Consider the following 21,997-nt stretch of genomic DNA (forward strand, 5'->3'; position numbering starts at 1 on the left):
TAAAAATCACATTATCCCAATTCTAACATATTTTAGACATTTTCAAAAAAATGATAGTCAAATATAATTCTCTGAGGAACCATGCCACAATACTAGTCTTACCATAACAAGGGTGTCAAAATGAAGACCATGATGTAACAATGGTTTAAAAAAAAACTTTTTCCAAACCTGACAATTATTTTTCATTCACAGATGACTGGGAACTTGAAAATTCTAATGTTATGTTAGAAATTTTGTTTTTCCCTGAAGTTCATTAATGTCAAGGTTTACACTAATAAAACGGAAGGTTATAAATATGCCAGCAGATTGTTCAACTTTCTGGTATACAATTAACTTGACTATTATCAAATGAAAATTAAATCCATAAAAAAATATCGAAAAATATATGCAACAAATTAAACTTTATGGGTAGTATGTTATTGAAAGATCACCTGGGATTTGTTTTTGTTGGATCTGTTCAGAAATAGCTTTCAAAATGTGTTTCCTACTCGAATTTCAGGTGAAAACCTCCAGGGATTAATGTGTTAAGCACTTTACAGATACAATGTACTAAGAAAGCTATGCATTTCACAGCAAGTGATCACCAAACTAAACGTTTGGCTATAAAGGGAAATTTGCCAACACTATTAAATGGCCAGAGGGGTGGCATTATATTCCGGAAGAATGATATCCTGAGCATTCATCTACTCCAGTTTTAGGTATGAAATTTAGAAAATAGAGTTAAATAACAATGATCAAGTCTTATCTTTTACATGACATTTAAAAGACATGACATTTAGCTGTTTTTCTACCTGAACACAAAAAAAAATACTTGGCAAAGCAAATATGCACATGCCTAAAAGGATAATCTGTGTCTATTTAAACAGTTTAAGAAACGTCTCAAAATTATCTTGTACATGTAACAAACAACTGTTCCATGCAAACTGGATGACACTGACTAACACATTACTTACCTTATTATTGTCAGTTACAAACAGGTATGCATGAATCATTTCATGCTGAAAATAAAAATGAAATAAACAATATAAACTTGCTGCATAATTAATCTGCCATACTGGAAATTTGCAAAGTATCATTAGCCAAAAGATTCAGGAAGACAAACTGAATTATTTCTGTTAAATAAAATTCACAGAGTACATACATGCTTAAGTTTTAATTTCTAAATGGTAGTGGTAATATCTGCAGTTAATTAGGAGTTTAATGTTGGTTTTATTGAGTTTATCATGGTATAAACTGTCAGTTCCTGAATTGCACAGCAAATAATGCCCAAAGGCAATTCTTTATATCAAAATTTTAAAAAATTTTTTTTTATACAAAGATATAACTAATCAGTTTTAGAGCCTTATTAAAGTGGATAAATTCTTGTTGAGGGCATTTGCTACACAGCTATTTATAGAGCAGGGGATACTCCATCTGCAACGTAATAGCAACGTCAACATCAAACAAATAATTCTGCCAATGCTAGGCATCTAAGATTTTCCACAGCATGGTCTTAAACTTTAACCTAAATTGGCATATCTGATCTGAGTAGAAGTTTAATATTCAAACCAAAGGATGTGTTGTTTTGTTTGACATATGAATGACTCCTGGATTTGATGCTATCATGAGTTCATTGTGACTTGGTTGAATTGTTATTGTCGAGACAAGAATATTCAAATTTTGTTTCTTAAAATCGATTTTTTTGTGTCCATTAACAGTTTAGGCTACTTACAGGGACTACTTACCAATGGAATTAAGGCTAGCGGTAAATGGTTATAGTGATGGGGGTCCAACAGTCAAACAATGCAAGACATTGACCAAGACAGTTATGATCAGGGAGTTGCTGGATTTCTACCAACCCACCCACATCATAACCATCATGGCTGATGTTTTACATTATAGGAAGCTGAATCCAATTGTTATAATGTGAGTTTTTGAACTGTCTCCTCCCTATCCCTATATCCATTTACCTATACTTTTAAATTCATTTGTAACAAGTTTTTGAACTGCCTCCTCCCAATCCCTATATCCACTTACCTATACTTTTAAATTCATTTGTAACAAGTTTTTGAACTGCCTCCTCCCAATCCCTATATCCATTTACCTATAGTTTTAAATTCATTTGTAACAAGTTTTTGAAATGCCTCCTCCCTATCCCTATATCCATTTACCTATAGTTTTAAATTCATTTGTAACAAGCTTTTGAACTGCCCCCTCCCAAACCTTATATTCATTTACAAATAGTTTTAAATTCATTTTTTGTAACAAGCTTTTGAACTGCCCCCTCCCAATCTGATTCAGTGTTTACATCAGTTACTTTGAGCTTTCCTCTGTTGATAGAAGTATAAAGTAGTTCTCCTTACAGTCTATACAGAAATAAACACAACTGGGTATGAACACATGGTTAAGTTTTGACCAATGGAAATCTTCCCTACATTTATCAATCAGATCATGCTGGCTATATATTCTCAAACAAACAGATCAATGGATTCTGCTGTTAGACAGACTATATATATATATATATATATATATATATATATATATATCCTCATAACATTTAGCCTGAAATATTTTCTAAACAATCTTTTTATCCGTAACAAATGAATAGAATTATATTATTATAACTGTATTTATGAGATTCAGCACGACTATAAATATTTTATCAAAACTTAATAAAAAAAATTCCACTGATTTTGACTTTAATTACTTCACTTAGTCAAATATTACACTTGCAAGACAACTAATGAGTGATTCAGCGCATCCATTAGGACCTAAGCTAGTTTATTTAAAAGCTGAGAAGAATAACCAACGAAATTAGATTAACTTTATGCAATTATTTTTTTAAAACTGACATAACAAAGATAGATGATACATGCAATACATATTGGTTCAACAATTCTAAACAATGACCTTTCATCACTGCAACAAGAAAGAATAAAAGAGAAAAAAATATGAATTTCAAATCATATTAGTTGATCAGGCTTTAGGGACATTATGTCTTATAGATATATTATACACTATTATGTACATCATGCTATAAAACATGCACTGGAATTATAGCACTAATTTTTCTTAGTTACTAGTTATATAATGGCTCCCACTGTGTCCATATCAACAAAACATTTCTTTCCTTTCCTATTTGATTGTAATATACTTTTCCAAATTATACTGGATTTTAAGAATAAATTTCAACCCCTTTCAACCAGGTACAACCTTTCTCATTTTACATATATAGATGTAATATTTAGCCAGAAAAAAACAGAAACACAAAGGATTCTCATATATTCCATCTGCACTTGTATCTCCTAATATTATCGTCTTTGCACTTTGTACAATATCTATATTCACTTTATTCCAAATCCAGTGGGACACGTCATTCGACAGCCTGATTATCATATTTCATTCCCAAAACAAATGCAGTCTTGTTTCCGGTAAATTTTTATAAAAAGTACATTTATCAGTATCAGACAATTGTATTTTATGCAAAAATGAATTCATTGGTAAAATTCTGTGAGTAACACAAAATTGAAACCATTGTAATTTTGAATTTCTTGTTATTTTAAAAGTAAAGTACACTGTATATATGTTAGACCACACATCCGTATTCAAACTGATAGTTTCATTCCACTTCCTTTCACTGCTTGGTTTAACATCTGGTTTCAAGAGTGGTTTGTAAAGGTCTTTATGTTCTTTATTTTTAAGAAAGAAAATATCCAAATGGAAAGGGATAAATGGTCTAACCAGTGTCATTAGATCAAACTGCATCTTCTGAAATAAGAACCTGACACACTGAATTATATCTTGAAAAAAAGAAATTCATGTTCAGACCATATTCGGATTTAAAACTACCAAAATCAGTAATAGATCCCTGCTCTGTGAGCATATTAACGATATAAATTACATTATGCTGAAACCATTTCTTATGGAAAACTGGTACTATTTTCACCCTTTTAAGTAAGTTCATCAATAAATTTGCTTTCATAAAATCTTCTCAGGATTGGGGTATATTCTTCTCTTATGTTACATGTTTAGGCTCAAATAAACAGGAACACAAGAAAGAGTGAAAACAACAAGCTTTGAAAAATTAACAAATAATTTATTTCACTGGAAAAACTCTGTAAAAAATGAAAAAAGAAGAACTTATGGTTTTAAGAATCAAATCCAAAAATAATCCACGAATAAAATTTTAGAAGTCATAATAATGAAATGTTCTAATGAATTCAAGTTCGAGTCTTGATGAAGAATCCAAGATGGAAGGCAATGATGTATGCTGTATCCTATATAGTGTGGTTGTCTACAGTTCATTGTAGAAACACAAGAAATAAAACTCGCATTTTGGAAATCCAAATAAAATTTTTAAGAAATGTCTTTGTTCAAGATTTCTGTATGAGTACTCAAAAATATTTCCATAGAAACAAATTAATCGTTTGGAATCCAAATAATTTGAAGAAAAATTAACATTTAACTTGAAAACTGGCTACAACAGAAGAAAACGACTTGACATCAAGTGTTTTAAGCCCAGACTGAAATTATTTCTCTAAAACAATGGTTTAAAACCTGAATACTGCACAAAACAGGTGCTCGGATGAGGGTCATGTGATCATGTTTACATCATGTACTCTCAACCTGGCCCTGACAAAAACCAATCATTTTACTCTAAGAATAAAATTTTAAAAAAATAGTTTACTTCAATAAAAACTATTTACAGGTTGTGGGTCAAATATCCAATACAGCCTCAATCTCACCCTTATTATTCCCACAATAAAAAAAATTAAAAACAGAACTTGTTCACATGACTGTTACTAATTTTGAATTAAGTTTGGGAACTAGTTCAGCTTTAAGTGTTTAAAAATAAACAGTCAAGGTCAAACTATTTTCTGGAAAAATTTTCCAAATCGCGTAAACAAGATTATATTAAAATAACATGTAATAGAATAAAAAAATTTAAAGCTGACAAACAAATGATAATATAAATTAAATCAAATATACATAACACTTCTCTATTAATAGTTTCCAAGCCAATAAAACATAATGCCAAAATGCATTTTTTTGTCTGTTGGGAAAATGTCATTATATTTTCATTTCCTAATGAGAATTGGCATTAACCTCACATATTTCATACTCAAGCAAACTGACAAATTTTCTATTTGATAGAAGAATTCTACGAATCCATGTTATTTCAAAGCTAATATTAATTTATCAAAAAATCAGTCACGGCCAAGCCACCTTTAGCAGGAGTTTGATGCATAACCTATCTTTTAAGTTTAACTTTATCCACTTTAATTCATTGAATTCCCGGATACAATTTTATGGTAAAAAGATGAACAAGTGATTAAGCTTTGTAATAAATTAAAGTTTTTAGAACTGTAATTTTAAAATTTTTTGTCAAGGATCACTTTTCCCAATGTTAAAAAAAAATGTAGTTATTTTTATTTTCTTTTTATCTTTAACATTTTATCCAATTCCACTGAAAACATGATGTAAATTCAATCACCCACTGTAATTTTAACCTGTGATGAAATGTTTCTAAACTGTACTGTATGCTTCCTATACAAACTTCTAATTTTGGCATTATTATGTTTCAGTTTTGGAAACTTATCCAAGAATGCCAGTCTTCTAGTGTTCATTTTTCTTATAAACTGACCAACTTAATTTCAATTAACTTTCTCTCTAGCCATTTCCATTTCCATACATTTTTTAAGAAACTTTATCTAAATTTTCATGTCGTGGTCTCTCTCAACAACTTGAGATGCCATGTTTTGCAAGCATGCTTCTTCTTTCCATTGCCATCAGTTTCCATTATATGAAGATTCAATGGATGAATTTAAACCTTTGACCAATCAGAGTACTCTTTATGAGAGCTGTGTGCTAACTAATATATGGAGCAAATAATTTACAAGGGTCACTGTGAAATGGGGTGGAAAGACTGTTTTTTAAAAACCAGATTGGAGATGATATATAAAACGGACTATATCAAGAAAAATCTGATTCAAGTCAGGAGAAAAGCAGAATTCTGCTTTAAAATGGAGAAAAATCATGTCTGAACATTACCTAGGGTGGATAATTGTTTTTCTAGGTAAACAACTGAACTAGCATCTATCTTGTTGTAGATCATTTATGGCAAAAGACACTAAAAGCACGGATTGTGTCAAGGAGTGAACGTTCTCCAGCCATAGGGGTGAGTGTTACATTTGTATTTTATTTGATATGTGAAGCATATTCAGTCTTTAATGACGTATCGTGAAGTGCATCATTTACTACTACGTGGATTTGAAACATTGATAGCTTTTGAAATGTTACAAGTTGCTATTAGGGGTTTGATTTAGTAGCATGTATCTATAGATTTAATTCTGTACCTGTTATTATGACCAGCTTGGTTTTATGGTAGCTGTCTGTACGAATGTCTATATGTCTGTGCTCAAGGTGGATCCCTGAAGGATGGGCATGGCTAATACAAGTGGGCCAACCCAATTCAGGAGAACTGTGTGCTGTCTGTACGTATGTGTGTGAAGGTATATCAGGCTTTCTATCTGGCCACCTGTATGTCTATGGAAGATGACATAACCATCAAAGCCATACAAAGACGAAACCGCTAATTTGTAAACTTGTAAGCATGGTGGATCCATGAATGGTGTGTATGACTGATACAAGTGTGGGCCAACCCAACAATTCAGGAGAACTGTGTGGTTTGTCAGTGGACACATTTGCAAGTTTTTCCAAATATTTGTGAATCATATGACTATACAACTGACCAAGTCATATGTTTGTTTCAATTGAGTCATTTTGATTACATGAGAATATTTGAATTTCACTTCAATTACACAAGATTATTTGAATCTTACCATCATACATTTGAATATATGAATCATTTTTTGTTTTCCTATTTGTGAATTTGTTTTGGATAGAGTATTTGAATAAGACGTATGTTTTGAGCGTGAAAGAATCACTGTATTTGTAGTGTATATATTTTTATTAATTCATTTCATAAACTTCTAACTTTCATCACATTATGTTGTGTTCTCATTTGATCCAATCATCCATTCAGGTCTATCCTGTTAGAGGTATTGACAAAATTTCTGCAGTAAAATTACATGTATAATGCACTTCATTACAAGGCTATTTCTGAGGCCGCAATTAAAAATATCTTTGTTTCCCCTTACCCTACCCAACAATTTGAAGTTGGGTAGGTAGGTAGGCTAATAATTTTTTTTTCTCATGAAATTCATGACACTATAAACTGACACATAGGAAACAGAAAAACGATAAATTCAACTTTAATAATAATACTGAAATACAGTAACTCATGAACTGAAATACAGTAACTTGTGAACAAGTTTAAAATGTTTTATAGACTAGATTAGTTTTTGATAAGGGCTATTCCAATAAAAATACTCCCTGCAGGCATTGGCCAGGGTACCAATTTAACAGATTTACTCAAATTTTGAAACATATATTAAATGAGAGTAATTTCAATGAAATATAAAGATACACATGTAAAGGTGCAAGAAGTGTTTTTTTCCGAGTTTTTGAGGAGTGTTGGGTTAAGGTAGATATTTGCTGGAATAACCCTTAGTATTTTTTCTGACTAGGTCAAATGTATAAAAATGTTTTAAAATAATTAATAAAAGTATTTTAAAAGTCTTGAGTATTCTTTCTGACTAGTATCATTGGGTTCAATATATAATGAGACTTAACATATTTGCAAGACCTGTCAAAATGCACAAATATAAAGTTAGACATTGAATAGTGTCTCAAATATGCAGAAACATGTCAATAAAGTAATGTCAGAACACTAAATACATGTAGAAATCTAACTAACAAAAAAGAAACAAACAATGCAAAACATCATTTTAAATGTCACTAAGAGCTGCTGGTTAGTTTTTAACTGGGTTTCGTTTTGGAATGTCCTTTCCAGATGCTAAACATTGCTGGCACACTGGTAGAACAGTACGGAATCTTCCAGTCATTTCCTGGGATTTTTCTGCTCCTATGGCTCCACAATGAGCACAAATATCTGGTCTGCCAATGTTGCTGGCATAGTATGGGAATTCAATGTGTACAGCACAAGACAATTGTAGTCTTACAAACACTTTTCCCTGTAGGATGTCTCCTAAAATATATTAAATAGAACACCAATTATCCAAAATTGAACTTTAATGTCCGAAGGTGACTAGACATGATACACAACAAATAGCATGTAGAACCTGAAACTAAATCTGTAAATAATTATCTTTATAAACACAGAGAAACTAGTATAAAAAGATAAATGAGCAACTTGGACTTCACTAAAAATTGGGAGCATGGACCAGGAAACAGGAATACTTGTAAAATAATATTCACATTAAAATTTTAGTGCAATGGCTAGTACTAAGAGAAAATCACAGTTAAAAAAAGCAATATCTGACATGAAAGAGCATTAAAAACTATCTGGGCTCTCTGACAGTGTCAGACATGATTCTAAATCACGGTAAGAGTCAAACCGCATTCAGTATGTGAAGAGTGTATAGGTATATTTTTGAATAAAGTATTAAGGACTTGGATAAAAGTATAAAATATTAAATCATTAGAACTTACCATCAGGTGTGATAACAGAACCACAAGTATAGTCGTATTTCTCCAAAGTATGTGTCAAAGCTCTCTGGTCTCTTGCTGTTAGTTTCGTCTTAGTGTATATGCATCGTGGTTTTAGACACTCACAGCAGTTAACAGTTTGTCTAACATTCTGTCCCACAAGAATACTGTTTTTACAACCCTGTAAAAAGAAACATAAATATCATCACTTGTGTTTTAAGTGTTGTGTAGTGACATGCCCTCTATTTTGTAACTTATTATGTTACAAGGGGTTCTATTAAAGTTGCAGTTTCTTAAATAACTTTTTTATATACATGTGTTGTTATTATTGCACAATTTATAACTGTTAAATCAATACTTTATAAAACTTCTATATTTTAATAAGATTTATGAACATCCTTACCTGTTGTTCTTGTGCCACAGCAGCTACAGTTTGCTTTAAACTAGACGGCCTGTCCTTATCTGTAGTTTCTTTACCAAGCAGTTCATCAAATGGCTTGTAATGCTGTCCAGTTATGTCTAATATGGGGTCTGGTAACCACGCCCATTCCCTCTCTGGAGTAGGACAGCAACCCTCATCATGACATCTTCTGATCTGAAAGGAGTAATGGCGTTCACGGCAGTGATCAGCTGTAATAAAATACCAAGAGACATGAAAATCTTTTATTTAATAGAAAGGGCTGACATGCAGGGACATTTAACACATCACTTTTGAAAATGAGCCAATAAGTTTAAACTAAGGACTAAATTATGTTTGAGTTATGTTTCATATGAAGAAAAAATGAGAAAATGCACAATGAACGGGTTCCTGGCATAATGTTTAAGAGTAGTGCCCTGGGCCATTAAATTAATATTTCAAAATAATTCCTGTCGACTTACAAAGACAATTTGTATGCAATGTTATTCTATTTTTAAAATTTGTGTATATCTGTAAATAAATCATGATTTATCTGTCAATGTTGAGTTTTTATAATGTAGAAGTCTAACAAATCGGGAGAGCTGCATGTCCACTTTCAGTTTGGAATTATAAAATGCTCTGACACTCACCCTTGAAATTACGGACAGTCTGACAAGATATTGCAACTTCAACCCTGGCACTTTCTGAGTGTCGCAAGCAATAAAAATGTTCTGTAGATCTCTGTACTTACCAATAAATTTTTTCAGCTGTGTTGCATGGCTAAGTTGCTGCTGCTGATACTTTCCAACTTTGATGGCAGGGTCTATAAGGGTCACTTCAGCTTCAGCCATTTCAACATCAGCATCCTCTGCTGCTTTAAATACTTTGAAAGACTTTTCCTTAAGTTGGACTCTCTCTGTTCTTGAGGACAGGGTTTTGATCATAGGTTGAACTGACTGTAGCCATTCTGTTTTAATTTGATTGTTTTTTCCAGCTTTTGTTCTGATTTCATTCATACTTCCGCATGTTTTCAGAATTGTTTCTACATCAGATGAGGCAAGCTCTCGTGCAAGTGCAGTGTTTTGGAAGGCAATGTTGAGAAGTGACATAATCCGCTCAGCCAGATTAGTCCAAGAGTGACCTGGTGCAGTTCTGCAGGCAACTAAGAATTCTAACCGGAGTCTTCTGAATAAAACAATCAATGACAACTTTACTGCTCCATATGTGACCCGATGGTCAGGACCACCATCTGTGTACATAAATAAAGCTGGTTTGTTCTCATTTTTAGCTTTCAGAATAGTTTCAAGCTCTACTATGTGACGGAAGGGGGTGCTTGCCTGGAAGATACTATCTTTGAATGTAACCGAGACTTGTCCCCTGTAGAATGTTTCTGTTGCATCACCTGGAATATCTACATCAAGTACGACAGAAGGAGTAAGTGAGCCTTTGCTCTGCACATCATGATCAAGACAGGAAAGCAATGAATTCATCGGAACTATGGATTTCTTCCCTCTTACCCCTGTTGAGGTGAAGAGATCAGGTTCTCCAAAGTCCAGCTTAGACTTGTCGTCCATACACACAAAATTACTAATGTCTCTAAATTGTGTTGCATATGCTCTACAATATTTAAAAAGAGCTGAACAGTAGTGATCATCTTGGTGTTGTGCACGAAGTTGCCTGGTCTGTACTTTCAATCTAATAGGTACTCTACCTTTGTATAACTTGGCTACATTTTGATGTGCATTTTTTGGAACAAATGCTAGTAGGACTGATGACTCACTGGGAATATTGGTTCCTTCTGGTACTTTACTTTTCACCTGCTCTATCATATCCCTAACAGACAAAAAGCGTGAAATATGCTCTGTATTGTGTCTCCTCTCATCTGCAGCAACCATGTCCTGAATCTCCTTTTCAAGGGTCTGAAAAAATACATCGAAAGTGTCATTAGGTCTACCCTTATTTAAGTGACGTAAATCTACCACAAGATCAGGATCAATCCCCAAAACAGAAAGACGTACTCGGTTATCTATTTCCTTATTTTGATCTGCTGAAGCATCATTTGTAAAGGTTGTGTAGATAGACCGCAAAATGTGTGGAGGTATAATGGTTCCAGCAATATTTCCGTAAGCATTGAAGAACTCCTGTCTCATTTGTCTTGTGTGATATTCAGGCAGTTTACTGCGTAAGCTGTGCAAAACTTGGTTGTCTCTCATAAACATTTCCGAAGAAGACATCCCATCTTCAGGAATTCTCCAGATAAAAGAAATCGCCCCAATCCCTCCACCAGGGTCGTACCTTAACATATGTACTGGTATGGTCAGACAAAGTTTCTCAAAATATCTAAATCGTTGTTCTGGCCCTTTAAATGGTTCATTTAAATGCAAATCTTCATCAAAGAAGAGAGGTTGAAACATTGCCATCTGAGATACCTGACCATCCAATCGACTGTAACATGGTAGGATTTCATCTTGTCTAGGACGATGTGCAATGGAGAGATTGGAATCAATCTGACGAACTGGATTCATTTGTAATTGTCGTGATATCTGTTTTTCATTTGCTTTTTCTAAATAATCTGCATAAGACTGTAAACATCCAGCTAAGGTTTCAATGTCACCTCTTATGGTCCAATGCTGTGTAAAAGGTCTTGAGATTAGCCTGAATAAACACTGGACTTGTAACTTCAGATCTTTTGCAGTAAGCTGTGGACGTTTTTGCTTCTTTCTTTTATAATCATTAGCACCATCAAACTTTAAAAACCTGTAAAAAAGGTAAGTTACAACAAAATTACTGAACAAGGATAATCAATCTCTGACAAATGTCACGGAAAAGTAAAGTAAGCAAAATGGAGGTTACTACATGTACATAATGGAGAAATTGACAACCGCAATGGTCCTGACTTTGTACAGGCTTAAATGAAACCGTGGAAGGTTGAACCAGATTTTATGGTGCTATAAAACCACCCTCTTCCATCGCAATATTAGGGTTGGGTAGCAACACAAAAGAAATAAAAAAGTCAAGTGTTCAACCAATTTTTTAAATCTTATGACATTGAACCTTTATTTTAATCAGCTTACCAAATATTAAAAAGTCTATGTCATATTTTCCTTTAACGTGAGATAGTATTGCTTGCTCAGTTTTATCATTGAAAATCAAAAAAAAAAAAAAACTATGGACATTAAGACACTTACTATATTAAATTTCTCTAGAATTATGTGTTGCAGGAATGTTTGTAATAAATATACATTGAATAAAGATTAATCTTTTACTTCAATTTAATATTATCAAAGATAAACACCTCTCCGGGATGTGCTTGATTCTTGTCAGGTGGGCCGCTCTCTCTTCTATTGTGGACATGTTGCCACTTATGTACCACAAAGCATTTACTAGCACCAGGACTTGTTCAGATATACTCTGGTGGGACATGCTTCCAGGAAATTTGTCTCCACATTCTATCATATCTTTGACTATGCCGTTAAACAACTCATCTTTAGCTGAAAAAATGGAATAAAAAAAACCTTTCACTGAGATGGAATGGCCAGCTTTACTGATAGATAATATTAAATGAGATATGAGATGTGGAATAAGTGTACATGGCACACAAAAAACAGACAGCAGTCTTCAATGTGACACCAGTTACTGTTGGCTGTCTTGCAATCGTGCCCCATGGCAGATAAAATTCAAAACCTTGAATCTAATATCAACAAACGGATTTCATAATTAATAGACTTTAACACTGCCATATTCATTATGCACTGCAGGTATCAAAATAATGTTTTAATCATGTTTATGTATGTCTTTAATGTTTTTATTGTCTGCTTTTGTTTTGTATGTTATATATGTATAGTTTTTGCTATATTGTGTATGCTCTGTGTTTATTGTCGGTCAAAGCTTAAACATTTGTACTTGACAAACAGACTTTAAATATATTATTAGGAAGGCAGTAAAAATTCTAGAAAGATTGCAGTTGTCAGAGGGTGCATGAATTCATTTCTAATAACTGTCAGACAGATGTTTGAAAATAACATTATTTCATATTAAAAAAATTGTTTATACCAGTGAAACGCTCAGCATTTGTGTCCTTAAGTTGTGGTAGCTTTGTTGCCACGGAAGTAGACATTAAAACAGAAAAGGCAGTCCGTGCAGGTGGTGCTTGTTGATTTTCTGTACTAGTAGTAGTTGAGGAAACATCATCCAACCCAACACTTTCATCACGGGTCACCGTAAATGTAACATATTTCAGTCGCTGATTAAACTCTTTCACCACATGCAGACCTTCGTGAAGGTCTGGATGAAAAGTCATCGTTCCATCCAGTTTGTCTGATAAACTGACGTTCAGTACATCTGCTTTATGAGGGCGAAAGTCTGTATCATTGGTAATGTCGTGATATACATCATCCCATGTACACTCCGTTGAGTATTCTAGTATTCTGTTGTTACAAATTTTTTTGTTTGATTTCCCGCATTTCGCGATTACGCTTACACATATAATGAAATCTTCTTCGTATTTTCTTTTGCCGGCCATGCCGGTCATGATGCTTTTCCTATCTAATTTAAACACCTTGCAACAAACGTTTTTCGCGCGCTAGTGACATCGATTTTGTTGACTGCATGAAAATACGGATCGCACAACAAAACGAAACGAAAAAACGAACTTTTGAACAAAGCGAAAAAAAAAAAAAAAAATACTATCGCAAATTTTTCAAAAAATTTTTTTCAGTCGGCGGATTTTAAGAGGGTCGGTCGGGTAAGGGGAAACAAACTTAATTTTAATTTTGGCCTGAGTCAGTAAAAGGTGGTACACATATAATCAATGCCTTCCGCTAACAGCATTATGAAAGAATACTGTATTAATCTTTGCAAGTTCAAACCCAAGACCGCAGACATGCATAGCAAGCATTTCAACCAATGCCCCAAAAAATTCAATGTAAAATTCCAAGCAATATTATGTACTCACCAAGAGTGTTTCAACAAGGTCCTTACGGGGCCTTAGCTTCAGCAGTGGTAAACTGAGTCGTACTGAGCACAGCCCTCCTCTTCCCTCATATACACACAGACCAGCACAACTGTAAAGTGATTGGAAACAATGATCATGTACACATTCTATAGTATAATTATATCTAGTTTTCATTGTTCAATTAATCATGTAAATTTGGTTAACTTTTCCCTAGAAGTCTCATTCATGAAATATTAATATATGCTAAATATATACAAATAAACTTTTATGATGCAGTCATAAAGCTGCCTTGAGCTTGTTAGGGACAAAATAAAGATACGAATTTAACACAGCAAAATATGTTTCTTTGAGAATACTTACCTAACCATAAAACCTTAGAGAACTACTACCACCTCACAAACAAAGTCCTCCCAGATAATACTTTTTGCTAAAGGGTACTGTATTTGAAGAAGAAAGCAACATATCATGTACAGAAAGCAGGTCACTGTGACCTGCATAAAATGTTATGGTTGTCTTATGAGTTTTCTGTTTGTAAGAGATCATGGCTACACAAGAGATGGCCTGAGCTTGTATGTCAAGTATATTCCCAATCTTTGATAATATGGGTCAACCATCAATGCTTCTACATTTAAAGTAAGTCACAGATGCATGAAATAAGTACCAAGGTGACCTATTTTTTTGCAGAATGGGGATGAACTTATTTAAGTGCATATCTGCTTTAATTTGCATGTCACTATCATCAATAGTGGATGTGATACTGACAGAAGTCAAAAGAACCTGAACTACCATTCATTAATGACCTATTTTTGGTAGACAGGTGTTTTATTGATAAAGACACATCAACACTATCGAGGTTAATCTTGGATATGGACATATGGATGGCCATACATAAAGGACTTAATCACCCAAATGATTACTACGTTGATGGGAATTAAAAAATTAGCTGGTAGCTAAATTAGCAGTCAGCTGACACAAAGGCAACACAATGGTTCATTCACAGATACAAGATAGCTGTCTTGCTAAATATGTTAGCATTTCATGTTTTGCCATTAGATAGTAAACTTCACATACCCCCATAACGTTGTTTATCCATCATCTATTGTTTTTTCAACGTACAGATTACACAGCAAAAACAGAAACTATACCAATTAATGCAAGTAAATAAAAACACGTTTTTAGACAACAACAAAAAAAACATTTATAGTGAGAAAGAAACACACACACACCCCATATGATTATGTGTAAATGGACAGTCCTTAAGTTCCTGGGGGAAAATAATTGCTCAGATTCTCATACAAACATACAGTGTCATTCTTGGGCTCCATTTCACCTCGATTCCCGACAATCTCCCCCAAAAGAAACGAGTGTTGAACTGCAAAAATAAAGCTCTGATGTCTGGATTGGGATCGGTCAGTTCCCATGAAGGATCAACAATTGACAGGTTCTTGTTATTTTCATGGGCCAAAATCTGTCTTTCTACTTCAGGATATATTTCTTCTTCGTTCAGTTCTTGCTGTAGTTGTAAAGCAAGGGCAAAATCTGTGTTCTCGTCCATTGATGGACTTCACGAATCTCGTCTTATCACCGTTATGAGTGTTGTGTATTCCCCTCTAATCCAACAACAGTTGATGCTCTTTAAGTTTTTTTCTTCACCTTTTTTTGTGCAGACTGGTTTTAAAAGTTTGTATGAATCTCCCTAATTACGTAAGCGAATAGTGCGAGAACCAGTCTTAAAGACCCTCACCTTCTACCAACGGAAGCATTCTTGTGCATTCCACTCTAAAGCGAGATAATGTGATGTGGAAGACAATGTAGCTGCTGTAAATATGTTCAAGTTATGGACTACATAGCATAATTAGAAGCCATACCGTCCAATGTAAGTAAATAGAAACATGTTTTTGACACATGATATTTCTGTTTTGGATTCTAGGTAAGATCCAAAGTGTTTGTTTACCGAAACGAGCAGGTAACCAAGATGCTGTAGTAACCAGTCGCATCGTTATGGAGTGAGACACACACAAGTCTGCAGCTTGCTTCACGACTAAAAACTGTAAATAGTCCAACAGTTTCTTTTAGTTCATGTTTAAGTGACGTGGACCGTTTAATTAAAAATGTAGAATATTCAAAAGTACAAGTCATGCAGGTCATCGAGGTATACAGTATCGACTATTTCAGTAAGGGCGTATTTTTAAAATAGAGAATTTGATTACACAAACCTTTAAATCGCGACGATTCACTTTATTTGGATCCTCATAAATTCATATTGCTTTAGAATGTCATTATTTACATGCCTGAAGAAGTACAAATCAATGTTAAAATAAGTGGACATTTTTGGATGAGGTCAACGAGAGATGTGATCCAGTATAAACCAGATTTATTGTCACTCACTATGATGTCACAATGAAAGATATGCATGTTGGAAGAAAAATATTGTACTATCCTATGTTGTTACAATTAGCACCCAAGATCCTCTTTTGCTGAACCATTTAATACCTGGCCACAATTGTAAAAGTCCATTAGTTTTCATCTGAAAGTTTTTTGTTTTTTTTTAAATATAAAAGTTAAGGTGCAGAATATTCAACAGTCAGAAATGAATATACTGTGATTAATATTTGTGTAAAACAACAGTTGATATTTAATTTAAGATGACTAAATGTGCTTACATGACCACACTGACATACACTTTAATACATATTTATTCATGTCATGTAGGTGTTTACCAATTATTTCAGTAATTGGTGTAATATTTTTCAGTTTGATTACTCATACATTCAGCTTGTGACGATTAACTTTATCCTGATACATGAGGAATGTTTTTATATTCCTGTCCTGAAATACATTGCCATTTTATTTATAACTTACATGAAGCCTTGGGTTTCCCTTTGTACAGAATTAAGAGTCAGTGACACTTTGCCCCAAAAATGGTGAATCCCAAGGAAAGTCCAGGGAGTCTCAGCCACATTCTAGAAATAAATATGTCCTGAGTTATGCTTTATGTGATGCAGCAATTGAACACATTATTTTACATTTTACTGTAAAGCAGAAATAATATTGGTTTTTAATTATGTATTGCTCAATGAGACAAAGAATTTCTGTAAGCGCAAAATATTGATGCGTTGATTAAATGTGTATCTATGATGTGCAGAAAATAATTGGAGAGGGTCACAGGGCTTGAAATTAGGACTATTTTTCACTAACCCACATGATCACCAAATTTTTTTTTATGATCTGTCTAAATTTCACTGATCCTGCTAAAATCAAATAGAAGCCAGCTCAATTTCTACTCAGAGGTCTCACTAGGATTTTAAAACTAGGAGTCCAGGACTCCCATTTTGGTAAAAATAGGAGTCCCACCATCAAAAGTTGCAGTCCTTTCTTTCCTACAGAATCAACACAGACGTGAGTGCATCTATTTTTAAATGGAGAGGTTTTTGTAATGTAATCGCTCACTATAATATAGCTTCATTACAACAGTCCATTGACAGGATCGCAAATTTATGGTTTATTTATTTGTATACGTACTTGTATTAATTTTAGGCAAATAAATACTATCTGATTTGCTGTTTTTTTTTCCCTATTTTCGGAAATACGTGTCAAGTCAGAAAATAGCTTAGACCTTAAAGCTCATCTCGCAAATTCCACAACATAGCATTGTCCCATACATTTCTGACCTACATAATTTGCATTTTAAAGTTAAATCTTTAATAAATTAATACCTAGGCTTTGGTTTCAATGATTTGTAATTTTTTTCTGAATATATTTGCCCAGTGATTTAAGAAAACAGACAATCTAATAAACTGGTACATCCCAGACTTGGTGAAGTCTGCCATTTATTCCTGTTAGGCCTACTGGATCACTTAGAGTTTCAAACTAATTGTATGACAAAATAGTGTATAAGAGGCAGTTAATATATATCCAGATCACCGATTCTGATCTTAAAACACAAGTTTGTATGTTTTATCATCAAAAGATAGCATGCAGGAAATTGATAGTTGCTACCTTACTCGGAAAAGGGTCAATGGTCAATCAGCTATAAAAACATGATGCTTGTGAATGGGCAAGAGTTTGTTTGTCAACGTAATTGATATAAAAACTAGGCCTAGCTACTGATGCCTTGATGAAAACATTTACTACAACACTAGAACTAACCGGGCTAAGGCGAGGGGCATTTAAAAAAGATATGGTTTGGTCAGTCAGTGTACCTCTTAAATAATCACAGGGTGAAGTTGTTTTTGCTTTCCTAACAGAAGAAGGTGGAGTTTACATTTTTAGGCGGCTTGTCACCCACTTACAAATGGCATTTTGTCTGTGTCTCAACATGTCTTGATTATGAGGTCACGTGCACTGCTTATTCCACTACATTCAGAAATGAACACAATAATGAAAGCTAAAGTTGTTTATCTGATGTACTTTTATAAATGACTGCATGTACATCTCTGGGTCTTTCTGCTTCTGAATTCAATCACTGTAAATATCAGTACATTTTCCCTTCCGGCCGCCAGTCTAAGCCTTTGAACTTGCCGCCCAGCTATTGCGTCATGTTCTTTTTTATGTACTCTTATAAAATGGCAACAAGTATATACATCAAGGGGTCTTTTAGTCACTGAATTCTGTCGTAAATATCAGCACAGCTAACTGATCAACACGTTCTCCCACACAGCTGGTGGATGAAGAAAGACTGGCAAGCCTTTGAATTTTGCCTCACACCTATTACATGTGTACGGAGGACTCCCGCCTCAGTGATTTTCTGTGTCACAGATCCAAAATTGGCATCCAAATACACGTAATTAAGCGTTTCCGAGATCTCTGCTACTTTAACGTTTATTATTTATTAACGTCAACACAAAACAATATCAGGTTTTCAGCATCTAGACACTGAATATGCATTGCACAATTTCACAGAATCTCCTGGGACCTACTTCAGGCATTTATGTTTATTTTTTGTATATCTTAGACTTTTCGCTTGATCATAATTGTGATTGTGCTGTTGTGTCATCCTCTAATTTCTGATGTTTTGGTAGTGCTGCACACGTTGTAAATACTTCCATATATTTACAACTGTCATTGTGCAATCCAGTGCGTTGAATGTTTTATCAATGATGACATAAATATTAAAACATTGTTTGGTATAATTCTGAATTATTCATTGAGCTGGTGCACATGACCTTTCCCGTGGATGAATACTAGTCTGAGACCCAGTACCTTTTGGTATCATCAGCAATGAAATCAGTTTTTGGTCACAATGCACTAAGCTAGTTCCATTTGCATGAAGACTGTTTTGACAATAATCACATTGTTTTACTGGACAAGTGGTTTAATTAACACCAGTCCGTTTGCACTGTGATCATTTATTGTTCCTTGTTGAGTGCAGGATACTAGTAGGCAGAGTAGAACATAGGATCCCAAGGGCAGGGGATACCATGTCTCCCTTCTTAAAAATATGGGCCACATGCACCATTTTAGAGGGGCAAATAATGTACAGCTAATGCTATAAAAATGAGATAATCAGGATTGCTTCAACAATTTTGCCACATTTTCTTTGTGTTTATACTGGACTATCATTATTTCCTTGAACACTTACTTTATTCCAATTTGACCTCCAATATGGCTTGCATAATGACCATTTGGAAAATCTTGTTATTGCTACTACTCCTGCATGGCTAGTCTTTGACACTTTCTTTTACCAGAATACCTCTTATGATGTCTGATTGGTCCTAAATCAACAGATAGCCACTATGGAAAATCTTATCATTGTTATGCCTCCAGAATAGATAGTCATATAAATATGGAGTTTTCACTTGAAGACATCTTAACTTGATGACTTTATGGTCCTGAATAAAAATGGTGCAAATCTGAATACAATGTTGCCATCTTGAAAATCCTGTTATTGCTACTTGTCTTAAATAGCACATTATTTTGACATGGGGTCTTTCTTCTTTCTTGCTATCATGCTTGGTCCTAAATGACACTGGTGCCAGTCTTATATCCAATATGTCCTTTACAGCAGGTAATTTGAAAATCTGGTTGTCGTTCAAGAATATCATTGCTGCTTTTGACACATAGCAGTTTAACGAAAGAAGTGGTCATTTTTTGAATTCCTGGAAGTTATTTTGATCCAGTAGAGTGACCGACTCGTTGAGGGATTCTTGATGGAAACTTGTGATATAAAATCTGCCTTACACTAACATTTCCAAATCACTAATATTTTCGTAATTCTGTTTGATATTTGAAGAAATGAAAGGATTGTATTAGGGACCATTCATACCCTAGGCAGCACCAAGTTAATTCTATGCTGAATTCTGCCATTAAGAATAGCTGTAAGATATTGATTCTCATTTATTTAGACATTAATGGAGTAGATATCTTGTCTGATTGTGTGAGAGGAGGAAAAATGGTGGTTCATTATTCCTAACATGGATCAATATTTATCTATAATATCCTGTTTCATAAGTTATTGATTGAGGGCCTGAAGACTTAAAGAGCTGCTTTCAGTCATCTGGGAAGAAATAGGAAAGATTTACATATAGTTCTGTATGCATCAGTTTAAAGGCAGGCAAATATAACGAAGCATGAAGCCTGGAAATAACATCACATAAATAACTCTAGCCACAAGCCAGGATAATAACACTGGACAACAAATTTTTACAAAAGTCATGTTACTGAAATAAAATTAGTCAATTCTTATCAATTTTTATGTGCTGAACACGAATATGACAGTCAAATTGCAAAATTGGCTCTAGTTTTTTTGTAATCTGCAAGAAATTAATGTTTACATAACGAAATGCATTCCAATAGTAAAAGGTCAACTGTAATAGCCTACCTATAAAAAATCAAGTCATTGACTACATCTTAGATTTCTTCGCCTGTCTCTTGTACAGCTGTTCGGGAGCATCTCTGAGGAGTGTCCAGCAGTAGTCAGCCAGCATTGTAGTGGACCATTTTCCCTGGTATCTTTGTTCCATTGTTGCGATATCTTGATGAAAACGTTCGCCGTGTTCATCACTAACAATACCACAGTTGCTAGGAAAGAAATCCAAATGGGAATGAAGGAAGTGAATCTTTAGAGACATATTGCAGCCAAGTTTCTTATACTTCATCAACATGTCTTCTACTAGTTCCTTATAGTTTTCTGCCCTAACATTTCCGAGGAAGTTTGTAGAAACTAGGCGAAAAGCATTCCATGCTTGTTTCGCGTCACCTTCCAGCAAGTTGTTGAACCGGTCATCTTTGAAAAGCTCTCGAATCTGAGGACCCACAAAAACTCCCTCTTTAATCTTTGCTTCGCTGAGTCGAGGGAATTTTTCATGCAGGTATCGGAATGCTGGCAAAGTCCGGTCAATGGCTTTCACAAAGTTCTTCATCAAACCTAGTTTGATGTGAAGGGGTGGTAGCAAGATTTTCTGAGCCTCAACCAGAGCTGGGTGTTGGATATTCTTCTCTCCAATGGCTACATTCTGCCTGTGAGTCCATTCCTTCCTCATGTAGTGCATTTCCCTTGCTCGGCTATCCCACTCGCATAAGAAACACATGTATTTTGTATATCCTTGCTGCAGTCCCATTAAAAGGGCAACTACCTTCAAATCACCACAGAGGTGCCAGCTGTACTTGTTATACTCAATGGAATTCAGTAGCTGCCTTAAGTTATCGTATGTCTCTTTCATGTGGACAGCATACACTACTGGAATAGATGGAAGAATGTTTCCATTGTGCAAAAGCACAGCCTTGAGACTCAGTTTCGAAGAGTCCACAAATAGTCTCCATTCTTGTGGGTCATGAGTGATTTTTAAAGCATTCATGAGGCCCTCAATATCGGAACAGAATATCAGATTACTTTCCTTTCTGAAGAAAGGCTCCAATTGCTGGTGGCGCTTTCGATATGCAGTAATTGTGACATCTTCTTCTAGAAGATTCCATTGTTGGAGTCTTGATCCTAGCAATTCTGCCTTGTTCTTTGATAAGTCCAAATCACGAATCAGGTCATTTAGTTCTTCCTGTGTTATTCTGTGTGGGGTTGATGATGCACCACAGTGAAAATCTGGATCACTGCATGCTGATGGACCAGGAGAAGAACAGGTCGACTCACCTTTGTCTTCGTC

General features: G+C 34.4%; 3 protein-coding genes across 7 annotated transcripts in view; 1 reads left to right on the plus strand and 2 right to left on the minus strand.

Annotated features, from left to right (window-relative positions):
* Positions 1 to 15,560, minus strand: part of LOC149804746 (uncharacterized) — a 32,872-nt gene extending 17,312 nt beyond the window's left edge. The window contains exons 1-3 of one of the 3 annotated variants that reach the window (XM_089943839.1): positions 15,206 to 15,560; positions 13,902 to 14,010; positions 954 to 998 (exon numbers count right to left, since the gene is read on the minus strand). In XM_089943839.1, the coding sequence (XP_089799965.1) occupies positions 954 to 998; positions 13,902 to 14,010; positions 15,206 to 15,456 (405 nt within the window). In that variant the 5' untranslated portion in view covers positions 15,457 to 15,560. Of the gene's footprint in view, positions 1 to 953; positions 999 to 13,901; positions 14,011 to 15,127 lie in introns of all 3 variants that reach the window. The other 2 variants (XM_089943857.1, XM_089943848.1) reach the window with 2 other exon arrangements.
* Positions 7,238 to 13,724, minus strand: LOC149804747 (uncharacterized). Of its 2 annotated transcripts, XM_089943822.1 has the most exons (6): positions 13,001 to 13,724; positions 12,243 to 12,438; positions 9,699 to 11,704; positions 8,954 to 9,180; positions 8,554 to 8,731; positions 7,238 to 8,089 (listed from the first exon to the last, which is right to left on the minus strand). In XM_089943822.1, exons 1-6 carry the CDS (start codon positions 13,476 to 13,478, stop codon positions 7,854 to 7,856), a joined length of 3,321 nt encoding a protein of 1,106 aa, XP_089799948.1. In that variant the 5' UTR covers positions 13,479 to 13,724; the 3' UTR covers positions 7,238 to 7,853. The 2 variants fall into 2 exon arrangements, with proteins under 2 accessions (XP_089799948.1, XP_089799954.1); XM_089943828.1 differs by lacking the exons at positions 7,238 to 8,089; positions 8,554 to 8,731 and having other exon boundaries at positions 8,983 to 9,145.
* Positions 15,561 to 15,655: 95 nt separating the features above from the next.
* The window catches only part of LOC149804748 (uncharacterized), a 66,876-nt gene continuing 60,534 nt past the window's right edge, over positions 15,656 to 21,997 (plus strand). For both annotated transcript variants that reach the window (XM_089943869.1, XM_089943876.1), the window contains exon 1: positions 15,656 to 15,777. The gene's annotated coding sequence lies outside the window, so the exon portion shown is untranslated. The remainder of the gene's footprint in view (positions 15,778 to 21,997) is intronic.

Source organism: Sinohyriopsis cumingii, chromosome 2, assembly GCF_028554795.1.
Source record: "Sinohyriopsis cumingii isolate HCF-2022 chromosome 2, ASM2855479v2, whole genome shotgun sequence".
NCBI lineage: Eukaryota > Metazoa > Mollusca > Bivalvia > Unionida > Unionidae > Sinohyriopsis > Sinohyriopsis cumingii.